Genomic DNA, 19,978 nt, shown 5'->3' with positions numbered 1-19,978 from the left:
TTAGGTTCGTAACAGCAATGACAAGAAGCCCAAAAAAAGTAAACGCAGATAGTAGTAAATAGTAATAGCACTCATATAAATTATGATAGAAAGACATATTTAAAACGGGGTGCATCATGTTGGTTAAACCTACGCGGTGCATGCGAGTTGACGTGAATTTGGTCGGTAGCAGGTTATGTCACCTATACTAAACGCAAAAAAGTTAATGCAAATAGTAGTAATGACACTCGTATAAATTATGATAGAAAAACATATTTAAAACGACGTACAGTCGGTTAGTTACACCTGCGCGGTGCATGTGCGAGTTGACGCGAAGTTGGTCAGTGGTAGCAGGTGACGTCACCTGAACTAAACCAAAAAATAAATTCGTCGACGCTCAAATACAACAAATTAAATAAAACATGCGCGTTGCGATGGCCAACCGGTACAAATTCGATTGGTATCAGGTTACGGTACCGAAAATTAAAAGAAACCACAATATAATAATAAGTTTGGGAAAAATTACCATAATATTTAACAGCAGCAGTGGCGGTGGTTAATCATCAAGATCACTGTTTTTCATGCAGGCGTGGGCATAAAGGCAGGACCTTTGCCATTAACAAGCTTCCATTTCAATCTTTCTTCAAAACCCATCTCAAAAACACTCATTACACCTCAAAACAGTCACTAATCTCTTAAATCTTTCTGGGTATTAAAGATTTCATCAAGAATTGATGTGGGTTGGTCAAATTCAAGAAAAAGATTTGTGCTTTTAGTGTTTCTTGAAGTCTGCAGTAAATAAAGAGTACCAAAAGCTGCTCAGATTCTCTGAAATGGGTATCTTTTTCTCCAATTAGGGTTTGGTCAGAATGAATCATGAAATGAATTGAGGGCTTATTTATGATACTATAATTAACTGTTCTCTGAACACTTTTACTGCAATCTTTAATGAGTTTTCTTGTCATTGTATGAGACATCAGTTGGTGTAAATTTGGGGATTTGATTCAAGTTTTAACCTTTTGCTCTGCAATGTCATAAGTTTGATGTTTGGCCATTTGGGTTGCCTTTATTACTTCAATTTATCATGGTTCAGGTGATTCTTTAGCTTCTTTTAAGTTGGTTTCTTGATCTGAGCCTTTGATAGTTGTGGGTTGGTTTTCTTGGTTTTTAGATAGTTTGAAATTAGGGTTTTTTATAGGATGAACGAGGATTGGTCATTTAATCATGCTAATGATGGTACAAATCCATCAAGTAACCCTATGGTCATATGGGATCATGATCAACATCATCCCACAAATGCACAAAATTTAGGTGCTTTTTGTGATATGAATATGCAAAGTAATACCACCACTTCATCTTCTTCACTAGGGTTTTGGAAAGGGAATCCTTTTGTCCCTTCAAGTAATCTTGACATGTGTTGGGGCCCGCCGGCTGCTTCGACCATGCTTCCGCATAGCTTATCTCAGTTTGCGCCCGATTCTGGGTTTGTTGAGCGGGCAGCTCGGTTGTCGTCGTTTAGTGGTGGTAGTTTTGAAGATGCGATTAACCCTTTTGGCAAGGCACAGGAGGGTTTTGTAGGAAATGGGTTCGAACCTGTGTCTGGCGAAGGCGTTGACCGTGGGACCGAAGACGGAAGTCAACCGAATTTGGGTGGTGAAACTGAAGTTAGTGGTGGTGGTGATGAGAATTCAAATGAGGGATTTGGCTCAAAGAAAAGAAGAAGTGATAAGGTTTCTCTTAATTACTAAATATTTCTTGATCAAAGATATCGTAATCTTAGGCCTGCAAACGAACTGAACAACGAACGGGCCGTTTGTGTTTGTTCGTTTAAGTTTAGCCGAACAAATGATCGGACACGAACAAGTAAATGAAAATGGTTTTCTTGTTCGTGTTCGCTCGTTCATTAAGATAATGAACGTGTTCATGTTTGTTTATGTTCATTTGTTGATAGTATAAATGAACTGTTCACGAACGTACACGTACAAATATAACTGAATATATGTAAACGAATGCAAACATATACGAACAAACTTAAACAAACTTAAATTTATGAAAATAAACAAACGAAACTTCGTTTAACTAAATGAACAAAATGTTCTGTTCATATTTGTTAATCGAGCATAAGCAAACATCCGGCTGAATGAAAGTAAACGTTGAGTTCGTTTACAGGCCTACTAATTATTGAATTATGTAACACCTAATGAATCTTTAAATACAATCATGAAAGGTGTGATCTTTGACTTTTTTGACTAAATGATAGGATACCGAGTGCAATCAAGTCAAACAATCCCCACAAACGCCTAGTGAAGTCAACAATGAAGGTCAACCAAAGGGTGAAAATAACCCGAATTCAGTTGCTAATAAATCAAGTGGGAAACAAGAAGAATACATTCATGTTAGGGCGCGAAGAGGCCAAGCTACCAATAGTCATAGTCTTGCAGAAAGAGTAAGACTTTCGTTAAATTGCCATAAAAATAGGATCTTTAATGGTTGTTAAAATAGTTATACGCTGATTATTAATAGGTGAGAAGAGAAAAGATTAGTGAAAGAATGAAATTTCTTCAAGATCTTGTTCCTGGATGTAACAAGGTTAGTTATTATTATTATTTACAAATTACAAATTTTTTGCCTCCGAAATCTTGAATTAGCAAACAAAAGCTTTATTCTCATTTAATGTTGGATGTTTTTTTAAGGTGACAGGCAAAGCGGTTATGTTGGATGAAATCATTAACTATGTACAGTCACTACAACGACAAGTCGAGGTATGATACTATGACGTCCAAAAACAATATCTTTTAATTATTTTTTGAACTCGGTGTGACATTAAAGTTTTTATTTATGCAGTTTTTGTCGATGAAACTCGCGACCGTTAATCCTCGAATGGATTTTAACCTTGAAGGACACATGACAAAAGATGTAAGACATATTTTTAATAAAATGAATTATTAATCAATCTTTAATGGATTATTTTAATGGGATTTTATTGTAATTAGATGATTGAATCACGATTGGGACCTTCGGGTTCACTTGGTGCTGACATGGCAACGCCTTATGCTCTTAACCAATCACAAATGGCGATTATGCAAGGCGGGATTTCTAATGTTGGAAGAACAGTTAATTCCCATTTGATGTCTATTAGTGGAGGATTTAAAAACCCTGAGGTAATTTGCTGTTTATTTTAATAAATTATTTATTTACTGTTTTTTAGTTACAATATTAATTTTATTGATTGTTACCTATTTTCCAAAGACAGGTACCTAGTACATGGGATGATGAGTTGCACAACGTTGTCCAAAATTTAGGTACTTTAAATTGAATTTATTTATCTTTTTACGTATTTTATATATATAGCATAAACTATATAGTATTATTGTCGTTACGCAGGATCCACACCTTCAGGTCATCTGAAAACCGAACCTTGAAAAAAAAAGACGAATTTGGTTTCTTGAAAAAAAAAACATAACTTTTGAAAAATCCGAATCCGGAGTTGAATATTGTGGCCCCACCAGAGACCAGGTGCCATATAAGCATTCTTTTGGTCAGTTGAACTGAAGATACATAAACTGGCATATGGGAATGAAGTTGATTAACAAGAAAGAATGGTTTTTGCTGACTTAAATTGTAAAGCAAGGGTTAGATTAGTATTTGAGTATGCTTTGTTTTGAATATTTTGGTCAAAAAGAAAAATATTTGTTTGGTTGGTTCTTGCAGCTTGCAGCCAAATGAAATCTAGTGTGCGTGTTGACGTTTGTAATCCCTTATTGTATTAGAACAGTTGTTTGGTTTCTTGATAGTTTAATATGGTTTTAGTAAAATTTGTTGACCCGTTGTATAATTTGAGTACACGCAGATCACTGTATAGCTTGAAAAATGGGCCATGCATCCCCCCCCCCCCCCCCCCGTCTTTTGTTTCAGTAGCGGAAATTTACGCGTTTTCATCTGAAATGATTTCCCAACTGATTTTTAATTATTAATAATTTTAATCATGAATCCAAGTTTGGTGTGACATGAAAGAACCTCCATTGGGCTTTTAGGATAAGTTGCAGAGTAATTTGAAAAAAAAAGGGAAAAGAAAAACCTGCAGTTTGTGACATAAGTATGTTTTGAAATTGGGCTGCAGAAGAAAGTGAAATAGTGCAGGTATCTTGTGCACTTTCCTGCAGTTGAAATAATGATAATGGTTGCTTTAACAAATGGATTTGTGCTGTGCAGGCAGACCAACATTTATGATACATTATCTACTTACAGGGATGGATGGATATTAAATGAGTGTTCCCAATCATTTCTAGGATTCTCAAACTTACAACTTAGGTCAATACAACTTGATAATTTATTATGGTCAACGAAAGTCAACAACTTTTCTATTGCATGATTTTGCTTCAAGCAAACAAAAGTTTTTTTTTTTTTTTTGTGAAGAATAAGCTTCCTTAGAGCATCTCCGACACAAAGGTGTATGGGCTCGTCACCTCAACGTTGTCTGACCATCGCCTTACGAACTTAATCTATCTCTTTAATCTTACAGACCAAATATCCTTCTCAACCCTGCCTCTCTTGTAATATGAATTTCGGTACGTCGTGCATTGTTAGATATGGTAATAATAACATAATAATGCTTAACAAATTGTATGTATATTTAATAAAATAGTTCAAAAAAGAAATAAGTCTCTAGATTATCATAACAATGTAGTTCGTGTTGTTAACATCAATATCTAGATTATGAAGATGAAAACAATAACATATAAGTGTATGTTTCATCAGCATGCCAAGTGATATGTTATCTTCGTTCATCGTAGCGGTATAAGGCATGTAAACCACGAAGATGCACGCAACTTTGATTTCTCTAAAAGAGGCAAGAAGACTCAAACTAGTTTTAATTAAGCAGCAAACAGGACGTATGTCCCACCGTTTATTGTTCGTTTTCATGAAAACCTGAAGCTATGAAACGTCATTATTTGTAAGTTGTAACCTGACCTTTGATAAGTTAACAATGTTGCAAAAGACCACTAGCAAGATTGAATTCACGGATCAACCAGGCAACCATGATCCACAAATATTACAAAAACAAAAATAAAAAATACACACATACAAGTGTAGTTGAATTAAACTTTATTATCTAAATGCAAGTTTTATTGATGATACGCGATGTAAAGGTGATACAATGGGGTAATTTCAAGCAGACATTTCATGCATAAAAACTAATAAGTGATGTGTTAGATTAAGTTTTAATGATAATATTTCATAATTTGTTCTAATTGATAAAATTAATATAATTAGACACAACTAACAAGTAACAACATGACACTATATATGAAATTGATTAGAGGGTCCACAACCATGGGCTAATGTAGACATGCTTGTCAATTTAAAGCTGGTATGTGACCACTAGCAAAAGTAGGATGCCAGCATGGTTGGGCCGTCATCTTATACCCTAAATTTGGACTTCTTCGTTTAATTAATTGCTACTCTAGCCATCACATGTTTTGTACTTGAATTAATATGCCTATTTTTATTTTTCTTTAATTTAAATCTACCAATTCCAAATGTGTAGTGCCATCATAAAAAATAGTTAAAAAATTTTGGACCGAACATGATAAAAGTTTTGGACTTTAGATAAAAGATTCATTTATTGCATTTAAACAATTAAAATTTTAAATGAGCTTATTGAGTTATGATTTTGTTTGTGTATTTTGTGTGTGTGGGGGGGGGGGGGGGGGATGCTTGTGTGGATCTTACTGGAGTGTCTACTCTTGTCGGGCTTAGGGACACCGGGTTTGTTGTTAGGCAGATTGTGCTAAAGGCAGAAGCAGGAAAAATTGCTGAGCACGAGAAGACGTGTGTTGAGAATCAACATGCCTTCATTCCTTTTGTTTTTAATAGGTCACTTGCCCCCAATGCTACTACGTAACTCAACGACGCCAAAGAACGATAATTTTGTTTTCAGCTGTTTTCAGTAGGATCTGTTTTGTCATTCAAGAGGGGGTGACGGTGTAGCTTGTTGTCCACTTACCTGCCTCTCTGTTGTAATACAATAAAACATGGAAATTCAATGTGAAACCTATTCTTGTATTATTCTCCTTTGTTATCATGAAATTATTCATAATCTTACTGGAAACCGTTGATTTTTGTCAGAATCTCACCGGAAATCGCTGATTTTCGCTGGAATCTTGACGGAAACCACTGATTTTGACCGAATTTGACCATTGATCGATTATTCTGCGTAAACGGATAACACATGTCAAAAATCTTTCCCTAATAAAATATCTTTTCGTTTACGTCAGCTTCTTTGTCTTTGTAACTACATTACTGACCGTTCACGTCTCTGGAAGGACCTTTACCCGTCATATATTGGCCCCGTAACTCGATAAGAACGCTGACAATGCAATCACTCTCTCACGCATATCGTCGAACACCTTACCTGCAATAATTCATCTTCCATTTCCACTCATTTTACCACCAACCCAGAAGCCCAATTCCACAGCAAATCATGACAATCCAATCTTCAACCAAAAAACCCAGACACCCATCTCGTAAAACCAGCAAAAAGAAAGACAAAGACAGCAGCTTAATCACAGTCAACGACAAAACCCCATTAATCGCCAAGAAACAGAGCACCCACAATGAGTTTAACGGAGCATCGATGTCGGGTGCGGTGATGAACCTGTCCACGACCATAATCGGCGCCGGAATCATGGCGTTGCCGGCGACGATGAAGGTTCTGGGACTGGGTTTGGGTGTTGTGGTTATTGTTATGGTGGCGGTGTTGTCGGAGAAGACGGTGAGGATGTTATTGAAGTATAGTAATAAAGCTGGTGGTGGTGGTGTGGAGTCGTATGGTGGGGTGATGGGTGACGCATTTGGGGAGGTTGGGAAGAAGGTGTTGGAGGGGTGTGTGGTGGTTAATAATATTGGTGTTCTTGTTATCTATATGATTATTCTCGGTACGGGTTTGAACTAACGTGTTAACTGTGTGAACATAGCAGTGTAATTATATATGTAATTACACTATGATGTAATTATATAATTAGACCACAATTGTGCATAATTACATTATTTGACTCACACGGTTAGCACATTAATTAATACATTAATAATCATGTGTATATATCTACGTGGGTATTCTTGGTAATTCCAATTAACTTTCTTGAAAAAAAATTGCCAGAGTTTAAACTAGCCCGTGTCTAAAAATAAGTTTGTTTAATAAATTAGCTCTTGTCTGAAATTCGCTTATCGGGCTCAGGTAGCTCGAAAGCCTAAATGAGCTATTTGGTAACAAATTTTAATGTAATTAATATATATTTAATAGTAGTTAATATTTATATATAATTGCGATAGAGATAACTAAATAATATATATTTTATATAAAGTTATAGTGTAAAATGAGTCACGCATGTGCCAGGCTCGAGCGTAGGAAAACCACAATATGAGCTGAGCTCGAGCTCGAACCTAATGGAGCCATGGTCGGTTTGGATAGGAGGACAGGGTGGTCGAAGGCCCCGACCCAATCACCCCGCTAGGCTTGAATTTTTTTTTACTTTGTTTTTTTACATATTTTTAAGGAAAAAATATGTATTTTTAATGTTTAAATTCAATTACTTAACTCATTCAAAATTATTTTGCCCAACCAACTTTATAACCAAATAAACTCATTTAAAAATTTAATTGTTTAAACCCAACAAAGACAACCTTTTACTCAAGGCCCAAAATTTTTTTGTCTTTGGCCCAAAATTATTTAACGATTATTGGAAATGGAGGCTCGGCTCTATTGGTTTACACTTGTGGGCTGATTTTGGGTTTATAGTTTGTAACTTTTGTTTATTATTTGTTGACTGATTTTGTTGATTTGAAATGTGTAATGAAGGTTCATGTGGTGGCTGGATCGTCTTCAAATGGGTTGCACCATCCTGGTTTATTGGAAGGCTGGTTCGGACCGCATTGGTGGACCGGGAGAGTGTTTGTGTTATTTGTTACAACGCTTGGTGTGTTTGTTCCGTTAGCGTCCCTCAAGCGTATGGGTATGTGAAGTTTTTCTTTATCCATAGTTAAGAGACTTCAATATTAGTAACACGTTTTGAGTGCATTAACCGTGCTTAAGTGAGTGACATCGGTATGCATGAAACCAAAATAAATGTATCACACTAGAAAAACCAAACAAGTTTTTATAACTCAACATAAATTATAAAACCGGAAAAAAAGTGACTTTTATTATTGAAATGATGTATTATAGTTTTTTTTTTCTTTTGGAATGTTAAGTAATTTATAAAAAAAATTAATAACTGATGTAATGTAGTATAAAAACTTTAGATCTAAATGTGTAATAATCATTTAACCATAACACATTCTTTTATGCTTGAATTCATTATTTTGGGCCATTTTTCCAACCCAAAACTGGACCCAATCCATTCTCAAAACCGAAAAAACGACTTTAATAAATGTATAATAATCAATTAATCATTGATTAACAAAAACATTTAGGCCCAAAGTTTTAGGTTTAAGTTCATTATTTTAGGCCATTTTTTTTGGCAAAAAATTTGTTTAAGCTTAAATGGCAAAACCAAAACCGAACCCATTGAACATCGAAACTATAAAGGTTTATTGGATTTTAATAATCTCTATTGAATGGTATTGGCCGATAATAATCAATATTCATTTTATCGTCACTACCAATCCCAAATTACAGCATTATACTTTTTTCCGAATTACAACCTAATTTTTAGGGCTTTTGATCGGAAGGATGATACGAGTCAATTAATGTAAAACTTAGCTCAAAACGGTGATCCAAACGGCTTGATTTGTGTTAATTGTAAGTTCAAACACTCGAATTGAAGCATTGTTTCGTCGTTTTGGAGCACCGTTTTGAATGAAGTTTTACATCAATCGAATCGTATCATCCTTCTGATCAAAAGTCCTAAAACATTAGTTTTAAATTCGGAAAAAAGTTTAACGTCGTTAATCCCTTTTGGAGGACCATTGGGGCCAACTTTTTTAAATTTGGGACTGCCAGTGCCGATAAAATAAATAAGGATTATTATCGGCCAATACCATTCAATAGGGATTTTTAAAATCCAACAGTTATATAAACCAAAACTGAACTCTCTTTGAGATTAAAAAACCGAATTTTAGGGTAACTAGAAACAAAGTTTTGGGCTTCTTATAGACAAAACAGACAATATTAGTTGGTATAAGTGAACTGTTTGCTACAATCTCTTACCATTTACATCATTTTCACATAATTCATTTGCTAATATGCAGATTCACTAAGCGTTACATCCGGTTTAGCCGTGGCACTAGCCGTTGTGTTCCTAATCGTTACCGCAGGCATAGCCATTTTCAAAATGGCAACCGGCAGCCTCCCAATGCCAAGATTACTACCTGATGTTACCGACATTAACTCGGTCTGGAACCTCTTCACTGCGGTCCCAGTTCTCGTTACCGCCTATATTTACCACTTTAACGGTATTAATACATTTCATAAAATAAATGCACATCAACAACTTAACTAAAAACTTAACTTATTTCCTTAATCAACAGTGCACCCTATTCGCAACGAGCTAGAAAACCCGTCACAGATCGAACCAATTGTACGAATATCGCTCGTGTTATGCACAATAGTATACATTATGACTAGTTTCTTTGGGTTCATACTATTTGGTGACTCAACAATGGGAGATATATTATCCAACTTCGACTCGGATTTGGGTGTCCCGTTTAGTTATCTACTTAACGACATTGTTCGGGTGAGCTATGCTCTGCACTTAATGCTCGTTTTCCCACTCGTGTTCTATGCATTACGACTTAATACAGACGGGCTTTTCTTTGGATCATCTGAGCTGCCATTGGAGTATGACAACAAGCGGTTTGTTTTAGTTAGTGTCGGTCTTCTTTTGATCATTTACTTGGTGCTAATTTTGTACCGAGTGCTTGGGATGCGTTCCAGTTTACGGGTGCTACTGCTGCGGTTTGCATCGGGTTCATTTTTCCTGCTTCGATTGCTATAAGGTAAGTCGACACGCTGCGGTTTGTATTGTGTTTTCGTGTTCTTTTATTGATTTGATATTTTTGTTTTTGTGTGTTTAGGGATGTTCATGGGATAGCAACGAAAACGGATAAGATATTATCGGCTTTGATGATTGGTTTGGCTGTGTTCGCAAATGTGGTTGCGATATTTAGTGACGCGTATGCTTTGTTCAAGAGAAACCCGTCTACTCGCGCTTGATTTTTATGCGCCAGTGGAGGCAAACTTTGTATAAAATGATTGTTCAAAGCGGTTTTGTTAAGTGCGAGCAAACTCGTTTCAACGCAATATATTTGTATAATATATGTTTGTTCTAAAGAATCATATTTTTGCAGTTGCATTCATAAGAAGTTTAGGCCTATGGTTAAACCTACTACTATTCACGTTGTTGTTTTCTCGATGTACAGTGTCAAAGATGGTTTGAGCTATAAACAACTCGGATGCAGCCATAAAATATAAAGTAGAACGCGTGCATAGATTAAAGGCTATCCGAATACAAATGTGTTTGTTGTATACTAAAAAAAATGTTGGTTCTTCTAAACTATACTCTCCTATCTCCTATAGTTCATACCACTTGATAAACAATGGGACCATGCAAAAAAAAAAAAAAAAAAACACTAGAGTCCTCAATAAATGGTATATGAATTAGTTACAAATAACAGACAACCTTGAATCATCCACTCATCAGTTTTACCTAATCTTCGGCTTGAAACGCGCATCATGTCAGCAAATTTACAGGGGTGTTACATTGATCTTCAATGAGCGTGTGTTGCACCTCGCAACGTGCGTCATAAAAACCAATATCTTAGTTGAAGAAGTATGGGGACTTTAAAACCTCTTTTAGATCAAAATCACCCCTCTCGGGCAATGGAGGAAATTCCAAGTCCGGGAATGACTTCTGAAAACTCTCCAACAACTGCCATAAAACATATCCTCAAAAACTGCTAAAAGCCGATAAATGTGCAAACATGTGACTTTTAAGTTTAACTGAAGTACTTACATTCTCTAAGATTGGTGCTTCGTAAAGTTCAACAAACTTTTCTCTAAGAATCATGTTCATCTGGTCAACATCACACGCGTGTGTCCAAAATGAATAGTGCACACCTACAGCACAAGATTGATATAACAATATAACATGAAATATAGATTTTACTAAACATATGGTATGTGCTAGAAAAAAGTCAACACTAGTCAACCTGCAAAACTTAAGCCGGTTTCTTTACAAGCAATGGCGGTCATCATCATGTGGGACCAGTCAAGTGAGTGAACAAAATTAGGAGGAAAAGCAGTTCATTGACGTTTAACCATAACTTTATCGGTTTCTCTTTGTAGTGTTAAAACTTGAAGAGATGTCTTTATCTGCAATTTCTCATATTAGCAATATATATAATATAGAAAGTCAACATTTGAATGTTTGACCTTTTAAGAACTTACAAGGTGGCGACCTAATTTGCGGTATGGTTGTACAACAGGAAGTCCGAGAGGCGTAGTCCATTGCACAGGATGGTTTTTCATAGCAATAACCTTAAGATAAAAAAAGTCAAAAACCGTAAATAAACAAAAAGTTACAAAGAAAAAAAATAGTAAAAAAAAATTAGAAATTTATGTACTTTTGCACAGTCACCAAGCCAACTCATAATATTTCTTGCAGCTTCAAACATCTCACCCAAAGCAGTCAACGTGGTCTGAAAGATTACGAAGAAGTCAAACATTGCAAAAACACAGAAATTCAACCAAAAGTTAACGTTTGCATTATTTTTTATACAAAGTCAAACTTACTTTTGCGGCATAACAAGCAGCAGCAAACGATGTCGCTTCGTCTTCAATTGCACAACGTTCCTTTAACCGCCTTTTGATTTGATCACGGGCACCGATATAAGTCACACCGTACACTGATGTCATCACTGTTTGCTTAACCAATTTCCTGTCCACCTAAGCATGCCACATCATCAATGTGACATGTGATGTCACAATACATTCTTTTTTATAAAAAATAATTATTATTATTACCTGATCAACTAAAAGTCGCGCATGTTTAGCATTTTGATCGGTCTCGGGATCTCCCTCTGCATCTCTCCTCATGATTTCAATCACTCTGGTTTATTCAAGATTACAAATTTATGTAAGAAAAAAATTTAACTTTTATATCAATTTGCAACCCTTTAACTTATATAACGAGCATCACATAGTAGTCGAAAGCTGACCTGGAAGCAATCCCAGAGTACACATCAGCTGGCTTTTCGCCTTCAACCAGATTAACAGCAGCTGCTCCTAACTGAATATAATAAAAATAATAAACAAATCGCAAAAAAAAAAAGATCCCATTTAGAATATAAATTTATAACATTTAAAAAAAATACCTTGTCCCTTCCAAGTGCAGCATAATGTTGCAAACCGTTGCACGAACCATCCTATAAGTTTTAAAAAACGATACATTATTAAAAAGGCTAACGAGTAACAACTTTATAACAAAAAAAAGAAGAAAAAAAAAACTGAAATAAACCTGATGTACTGGCATATGTGATATGGTTGTTTCGGGCGAAGGACTTCTTAACGCTTCAGTAAGATTCATACAAGTAGCCAAACATTGAAACGGGTCCTCTGCATTTAACCACCATCTTTTACCTTCAAGCGGTCAGTCTGATGAATCAAATATATCATCCAAATGTTGTTCTGTAAACGCCACTCGACCGTCATATGGCAGTTTATCGACACCGCCCCCGAAAACATTTGCTAAATGTACTTTCAGCCATTTTAAACCTGACTCGCCAAGTGGCCGGCCCTCGGCAAACTCAAGAACGCCTCGACATAAATCAGACCCTAAATGGTTTAAATACGGGTGCATCGGGTACGCACGCCCTCGAAAGTCAAGATTGGGCGGGTAGTAAAACCCGTCTTCATCTTTCATTTTTCTAGCAACCTGCAAAATAATATAACGAATTTGTTACGCGGGTTCTTATCTAATTAAACCAGTATTAAAAATAATGCCTTTTACTGCGAGTTTAAGTTCAATATCACATCGTTGTGAAAGCCTTTCTCGGTTTTCTTTTTTAATAGTTTTGACTTTCCATTTCCATTTTTTAATCTCGGCTTCGTCATCTGTATCCGGTTCTTCAGGCAGAGGAAGCTGTTTAAACAGTTAACAAAATCAATCATAAATTCATAACTCATTAATCAACTAAATCTGAAATCTTAACAATGAAAAATAAAAACTTTGTACTTAATATCATGATTATAATGTGCAACTCACATCATCACGGTCAACCAAATCGGCTACACGACCTCCACTAGCCCAGATTCTGTCTACAACTCCAAGAACCTTCCTATTAACCCTCCATTTTGTAGCCCCGAGTGTATTAAGCACCTACAAAAATAAAAAATTTAAAATTGGAAACTGATAATATATAATCTTGAAAAGAAAAAAGATGGGCCCACCTCAAAAACAGATTCCAGTTGCTTCTTTGGAGTGCGTTTAACAACATCACGTTGTTGTTTAGCTCCATGTGTGCGCATAATATATGATGGTAGAAACAAGTATCCTCCTCTGTTATAACTGGCGTATGAAATAATAATAAATCAAGCAACATACAAAATTAAAAGTTAATGAATAAGTTAAAATAACAACAATCGTCCTTTATGTTAAAATTTGTTTACACGTTTCGTCCTTTCTACTAATGAATGTTAGTTTTTATGTTTTTAAGTAAATATAAGATCAAATGACAATATTACCCTCATGTGAGATGCAGTGCACTTGACTAGACTTAACAGAAAAAACTAACACCCGTTAGTGGAAAGGATGAAACTTGTAAACAAATTTGAACATAAGCCGACCAAAAGTGAAAAAACTAAAGCCCGTTAACGAAACCTGAAATTTGCTATATACCTAAAAAACCGAAAGTGTAATTTACTTTAAAAGTTAATTAGAATTTAAGCACAAAATGCATAACCGGTCCAGTTTACCGGAGGAAGTAGCATCGGCATACATGGAATCACCAAGTTAATACATCGAAGTACCATGTGCATAGCCTAAATTCAAGATAAAATTCACAAAGTTAATAAAAAAAACAAAAACTTGCAAATATATTTAGACTTGCACTTTTTTCTAGTCCTTTTCGAACAAGGGGGTCACATTCAATAACTCCATATCTTCTGCTACCTCTCCTATATTATATACATATAGATACAAGATTAACAAGAGATAACAAGCTATGAAAATAAATAGATAAAATTATTTAATGATGCGTACGGAGTTTCCACAGTCTTGAGAGTATGTACAAATGCAGGCCGGATATCGGGTGGACAGTCTTCCAATTGGTCAACAGGAGGTTGTATATAAGCTGTCTCCATTAATAACTGGATTAAACGACAACCAACCTGAAAAAAAGACATTAACTGTATTTAAAGCACAAAAATTATCAAGATTTGCAATTTGTAAAAAATTTATCAAATTTTTAAAAATTTGTGGAAAATTATCAAGATTTTTCAATTTGTAAAAAATTATCAAAATTTTAAAATTTGTAGAAAACTATCAAGATTTTACAATTTGTAGAAAACGATCAAAATTTTGCAAATTTGTAGAAAACTATCAAGATTTTACAATTTTGAGAAACTACTAAAATTTTGTAAATTTGTAGAAAACTATCAGGAATTTACAAAATTTGTAGACAACTATCAAGATTTTACATTTGTAGAAAACTATCAAGATCTAATAAGTTGTAGAAAACTATCAAAATTTTACAATTCGTAAAAAGTTATCAAGATTTTAATAATATGAACTGAAACTTGTAACCTAAGGGGAACTCTCAAATCTCAATGTTTATATAAAAGAAACCAGTAACAGACCCTAAAGAAACCTAACTTGGGCCCGTAGGCTAGACACAATTTAACCCTAATACTAATAATCTTACAAAAACTTAACACAAACCTTAACTTGTGCATCCTGTCCCCATGGCTTCAAATCATCTTGTTGCTTCACAATATGTCTCACTTGCTGCAACTTATTCTTTTTCACTAAAACATTAACCTTTTTCCTTAATTTCTGCATTTGTTGTTCACTATTCACACCTTCTGAATCGTCAACCGGGCTCTCGTTTAACGTGATCTTTCTTTTTGACTTCTCCATAAATCTATGTATTCTTGCCTAATTATCACAATTTACATACTATGTTGAGTAATAGATCAAATACTATCAAAATTAACCGACAAACGAATCGACCATTCAGTGAACAGTTTGGCAATAAGCTCATTAAACAAAATAAATGTGTTCATTTAGTTAAACAAATGAACATGAACACATATCTGGTCTCGTTTATTTATGTTCGTAAAATGTTCATTAACGCCCGTTCAAATAAACTCGTCTATGTTAACGTTTGTTTATACATTCATTTAAAATTTGTGGCTCATTACATGAACAAGAAAACGGTTAGAGCCGAACGAACGAAATTAACAACCAACTAACCTCGTGCTCAACGGCTTCACCGATATGTGACGCAGCCTGAACCACCCGAGCCCCACCCTCACCACCACCGGTCATCAACAAGCCCATTAACTTATGCATAGTAATTATCGTCATCATATCTGCCGGCAACTGATCAAACTGCGGGGCGTAAGTCCCCCTATTCTTCCCTACTTTACACAAATCCTGCTCAGCCGAAATCGCATTCTTTAACGGCTCAAACCAACCAAGAAACAACGATTTCACATATGGCAAGTTCTGAGCAAGTTTCTGATCACACATATCCGTTAACAGTTCTTGATACTCTTTCGCCGCATTCTCCCATGCTTCGGTCTCAATCTTTATCTGTCTTTTCCTTAAAGCATTGTACTTCCACTGCCCGATTCGAGCCACATCTCTCGTTTGGTTCCGCTTATCTGAATTACTACTACTACTATTAGTTTTATTATTATTATTCAAGATTCTAGCTTTCATATCCGAAGCGGATTCAATTTCAAGAATCTCATCACTATCTTCTTCTTCAGTTGAAATAATCTCTTGAGCTGCAGTTGAGCTGGCAAAACCTCTAAACCCATATGCAAAATGTAATAAAGGTGGCACCTTTATCAAATTTGAATCCCTAAATGTTGTAATTTCAAAACCCCTTTTGTTAAATACACAGTTTTGGATCAAATTTGATGATTTAAGATCAGAAACGAAATGGGTGTGTCTGAAATTGGATTTATCAGCGAATGATTTCAGTTTCTTGATTAAAGATCGGTTGCCCAGGTGTCTAAACATGATAAAGATTGGATTTTTAATGGTTTCTTGAGGGTATGTGAACTGGGTGTGTGAGTATGTACAGAGGTGATGAGTGTTAAGTGTTGGATTGATGGGGTTTGTGGGAAGAATTAGAAGAAACGTGAAATGTGGATCAAGATTGAATTGGGTGTAAAATTGAGGGTTTGTGTGGCCGCCTTAAACCCTTGCTAAACCTATTTTTGTTTTCCTCAATACCTTCCTTTTTTTTAAGTATGTTTAAGACAGCCCATAGTTCCCGAGTGAATCGGGTTATCAACTGTCTATACTGATTTTCGCGCTTCAAAATTATCATTGAGAAAGAAACTTATCTATGTGAAACAGCCTCATTTAGTCCGGCTTCAAACCTGGGACGTGGGTATCTCAAGCCTTAACTATCACTCCATGTTATTGGACCAGTAGTCGACTGCACTAATAAATAAACATCATCATCATCATCGTACTCAGTATATCCCACCAATAGCAAAGCTATGGTAGGGTCTGAGGAGGGTAAGATGTAGACAGCCTTACCTCTACCCCATAAGGATAGAGAGGCTGCTTCCGGTGAGACCCCCGGCTCGATAGTAGTTTTGCATCAAGCCTTGGACATAAGGCACATAGCACTCAATCATCGGGACACCGGCTGATCGGTGCATGTACCCTTGTCTTTCGGCTATCAACGCCACTACATGATGCCTGATTAACCGTCCGTCACTTTTAACGTTATTTTCACGAGATTAGTAAAATAACGTCAAAATTAGTGCAATTTCACTTTTGCCCACCCGAGGGTTCACACATATATACATCATATGTGCCCACCGCAAGCAGGGCTTCTAATAAATAAACATTTTGTTTTAATTTTGCCCAAAATAAATGAAAAGGAGCTAATTTAAAGAAGGATGTTAAAAAATTAAATATTTTACATGAAAACACTTAGAACTTAGGAGCATGTAAAGTCAGTTTGGTTTAGTTATAAGAGCATTCTCAACCTATTCTGTAAAATTGTTAAACCCGTATAATTTATTGTAAATATTATGAAAACCATCAAAATCACCTCTCCAATCCATTCCCTATTATATGGATGAGTTATATGGCAACTAAAGTAAAACCCTAAATATAGGGACTCAATTTTAATCCATACCATATAATATATCACCTATCCTCCAATCACCATTCACTATATAACAAGACAAAAGAGAAAAAGTAATAAAGAATTAATTTAAAGATATGAATAGGGAATAGAATGTGAAAGAATTTTTAAAAAAGATAGATAAATTTGTGAAATGGTGTTTTTTTGCTAAATTATAGGAAAAAATGCATGGAATGGGCTGTGAATGCTCTAAGGGCTTAAGTGCTTGATGCATATTTTTTCTTTGTTCAAGTTGAACGTGGTTCGGTTATGGTGTTCCAAATTCAATTTTGAAGTTTCGAAGCTGAAATATGTCGGTTTCAGGATGTATATCATATGGAAATAGAATTATAAATTTTGGATAAACACACGGATACAATGTTCGGTTTGATTTCAGTTAGAGTCGGCTAATGAAACCAAATTAACGGTAACCATAACCAAATAGTCGGTTAATCGGATTCACATAACCATAAACGTCGGTTTAGTCCGGTTATTTTTAATTTAGGTTAACTTTTCGGATTAATGGTTTGATTTTGAGTTATGGTTCAGTTTTCGCTCAAACACTTACAATAGTTGAATCAATTCCTTTCTCAAGTCTCAACAATCTTAACAATTTGATTGTACAGCCGTAATATATCGTGATTGACTACTAGTGTACTACATAAGCCCGATTACTACTAAAATAGCATATCAAAATAATCAACATGTATACCTAGCTGGCTAGTTACCTCAATATTGGGCTTCTTTCACATAGGCTCAATAAAGGACAAAAATTGCAGTTCACTCTATTTCTTTATATCTTTTTCCTTTTAAAATCGCGTTTACTAATCAATTTACTGTTTCGATTTTGATATTTCGCTTGTTCCTGACTCTATTCTGTCAACATTGTAAAAGAATGAAGTAGTTCTATATTTTGTTATAAATTAGTTATATATACACGATTACATATATTAACATAAACATGTACATATGTTCATGATGCACAACCATCTCCAATGGAGCTAGCCACATTTTCTAGAGCTAAGTGACAATACAAGACGATATCCTCCCGAAACCTTAGCAAGCATGCATTTAGCCGGTCACAAACAGGTCGTGGAACATGACTCCGACACAATGGACATGTTGGATGGTCCTTTAACCATGACTCGATGCACCTAGCATGGAATTGGACTCCATGGTTACAGTTAGGAAGCAGTCTGAACCCGTCGGTGTCTCCAGGTGTTACTTCAGAAAGACACACTATACAATTAAACTGAATCGGACCACAGGCGTCACAGGTACCCTCGTCGTCTTTAATGAATTCTTCGTGTAGTCCCGGTGTAACCTTATGTATTTTGAGTTCAGCCATTTAACCTATGAGTGGTTGTTTATCATATAGAATATGTGTGTGACTGTGTTAATATATAGGCTTATAATAATGAATGTGACAAAATATGGTTAGACAACTTATCTTGATGGTAATTGCATCTTCATGTTCAAACTTTTGTTATTCAAAGTTAGACCTTTGACTAAATTAACATCTAAATCTAACCTCATGTGAGTAATGTTTTTTTCCTAAGGATTTACAATAATTAGTTTGAAAGAAAAGGTATTTAAAATATTAATAAGGATTGTTATGTATGAATATTAGCCCTGCTTGTGGTGCGCACATATGATGTATATATGTGTGAACCCTCGGGTGGGCAAAAGTGAAATTGCACTAATTTTGACGTTATTTTGCTAATCTCGTGAAAATAACGTTAAAAGTGACGGACGGTTAATCAGGCATCATGTAGTGGCGTTGATAGCCGAAAGACAAGGGTACATGCACCGATCAGCCGGTGTCCTGATGATTGAGTGTTATGTGCCTTATGTCCAAGGCTTGATGCAAAACTACTATCGAGCCGGGGGTCTCACCGAAAGCAGCCTCTCTATCCTTATAGGGTAGAGGTAAGGCTGTCTACATCTTACCCTCCTCAGACCCTACCATAGCTTTGCTATTGGTGGGATATACTGAGTACGATGATGATGATGATGTTATGTATGAATATAATTTAACATTAACGCGACATCCACAAAGGTCATGTTATGATGTTATGATTGAGTTTTAATAAAATGATTAAGCCAAATGAAACATTTTAATTTAGACAATTTACCATTAACATGACAGCCTCAAAGGTTATGTTAACATGATTAAGTTTGATCACAATCTTATCAGTTTAACTGATGATCAAGGGCGAAGCTTCATTGAGGCCCGGGGTGGCCCCGAGCCCCTGTTTTTTTTTGCGTAGTAGTGTAAATTTACCCGTTTTCGCCCGAAAAATTTTTATACGTAGTGTAAGTTTAGCCTTTTTCGGCCGAAAATTTGAGCCCCCCCTGTTTGTGAAATTTTGTATACATTTTGAGCTCCCCCCCCCCTCTCCCCCGGGTGTCTCAGTCCAAGCTTCGCCACTGCTGATGATATAAATTTGAGTTACATAAATAACATAGCATTCGTTTATATTGTCCATTTTCAATGTTTTTACAAAAAATATATAAAACAGTTAATTTATTTTACACAATTACATCACTACAAATATAATATTCTATGCATTCCAAATGAATCTGAAATGAAAATACTCATAGTTAACAAGCTGAGCCAACATTG

At 35.5% G+C, this 19,978-nt stretch overlaps 1 protein-coding gene and 2 pseudogenes across 4 annotated transcripts; 2 read left to right on the top strand and 1 right to left on the bottom strand.

Moving 5' to 3' along the window:
* Window positions 1–496: 496 nt before the first annotated feature.
* On the top strand, window positions 497–3,489 carry LOC143631018 (transcription factor bHLH49-like). 2 transcript variants are annotated; one of them, XM_077099883.1, is made up of 8 exons: window positions 497–1,709; window positions 2,240–2,425; window positions 2,503–2,568; window positions 2,673–2,741; window positions 2,824–2,895; window positions 2,973–3,140; window positions 3,233–3,281; window positions 3,364–3,489. In XM_077099883.1, the coding sequence occupies exons 1-8, from the start codon at window positions 1,179–1,181 to the stop codon at window positions 3,399–3,401; spliced, it is 1,179 nt and encodes a 392-aa protein (XP_076955998.1). In that variant the 5' UTR covers window positions 497–1,178; the 3' UTR covers window positions 3,402–3,489. The 2 variants fall into 2 exon arrangements, with proteins under 2 accessions (XP_076955998.1, XP_076955999.1); XM_077099884.1 differs by having other exon boundaries at window positions 3,229–3,281.
* Window positions 3,490–6,302: 2,813 nt separating this feature from the next.
* Window positions 6,303–10,332, top strand: LOC143631071 (amino acid transporter AVT6A-like; annotated as a pseudogene). The gene is made up of 5 exons (XR_013153287.1): window positions 6,303–6,937; window positions 7,838–7,991; window positions 9,229–9,432; window positions 9,508–9,975; window positions 10,054–10,332. The product of XR_013153287.1 is annotated as an amino acid transporter AVT6A-like (transcript).
* Window positions 10,333–10,796: 464 nt separating this feature from the next.
* On the bottom strand, window positions 10,797–16,450 carry LOC143631070 (DNA-directed RNA polymerase 1B, mitochondrial-like; annotated as a pseudogene). The gene is made up of 18 exons (XR_013153285.1): window positions 15,450–16,450; window positions 14,916–15,131; window positions 14,238–14,365; window positions 14,086–14,152; window positions 13,939–14,017; window positions 13,427–13,545; window positions 13,242–13,355; window positions 12,987–13,118; window positions 12,495–12,911; window positions 12,352–12,402; window positions 12,196–12,266; window positions 12,002–12,086; window positions 11,771–11,923; window positions 11,602–11,676; window positions 11,426–11,515; window positions 11,188–11,350; window positions 10,992–11,095; window positions 10,797–10,907 (listed from the first exon to the last, which is right to left on the bottom strand). The product of XR_013153285.1 is annotated as a DNA-directed RNA polymerase 1B, mitochondrial-like (transcript).
* Window positions 16,451–19,978: the final 3,528 nt, after the last annotated feature.

Source organism: Bidens hawaiensis, unplaced genomic scaffold (assembly GCF_021521415.1).
Source record: "Bidens hawaiensis isolate Kalapana, Puna unplaced genomic scaffold, B.hawaiensis_p1.1 tig00005935_1, whole genome shotgun sequence".
Taxonomy (NCBI): Eukaryota; Viridiplantae; Streptophyta; class Magnoliopsida; order Asterales; family Asteraceae; genus Bidens; species Bidens hawaiensis.
This window is presented reverse-complemented; position numbering and strand designations above follow the sequence as displayed.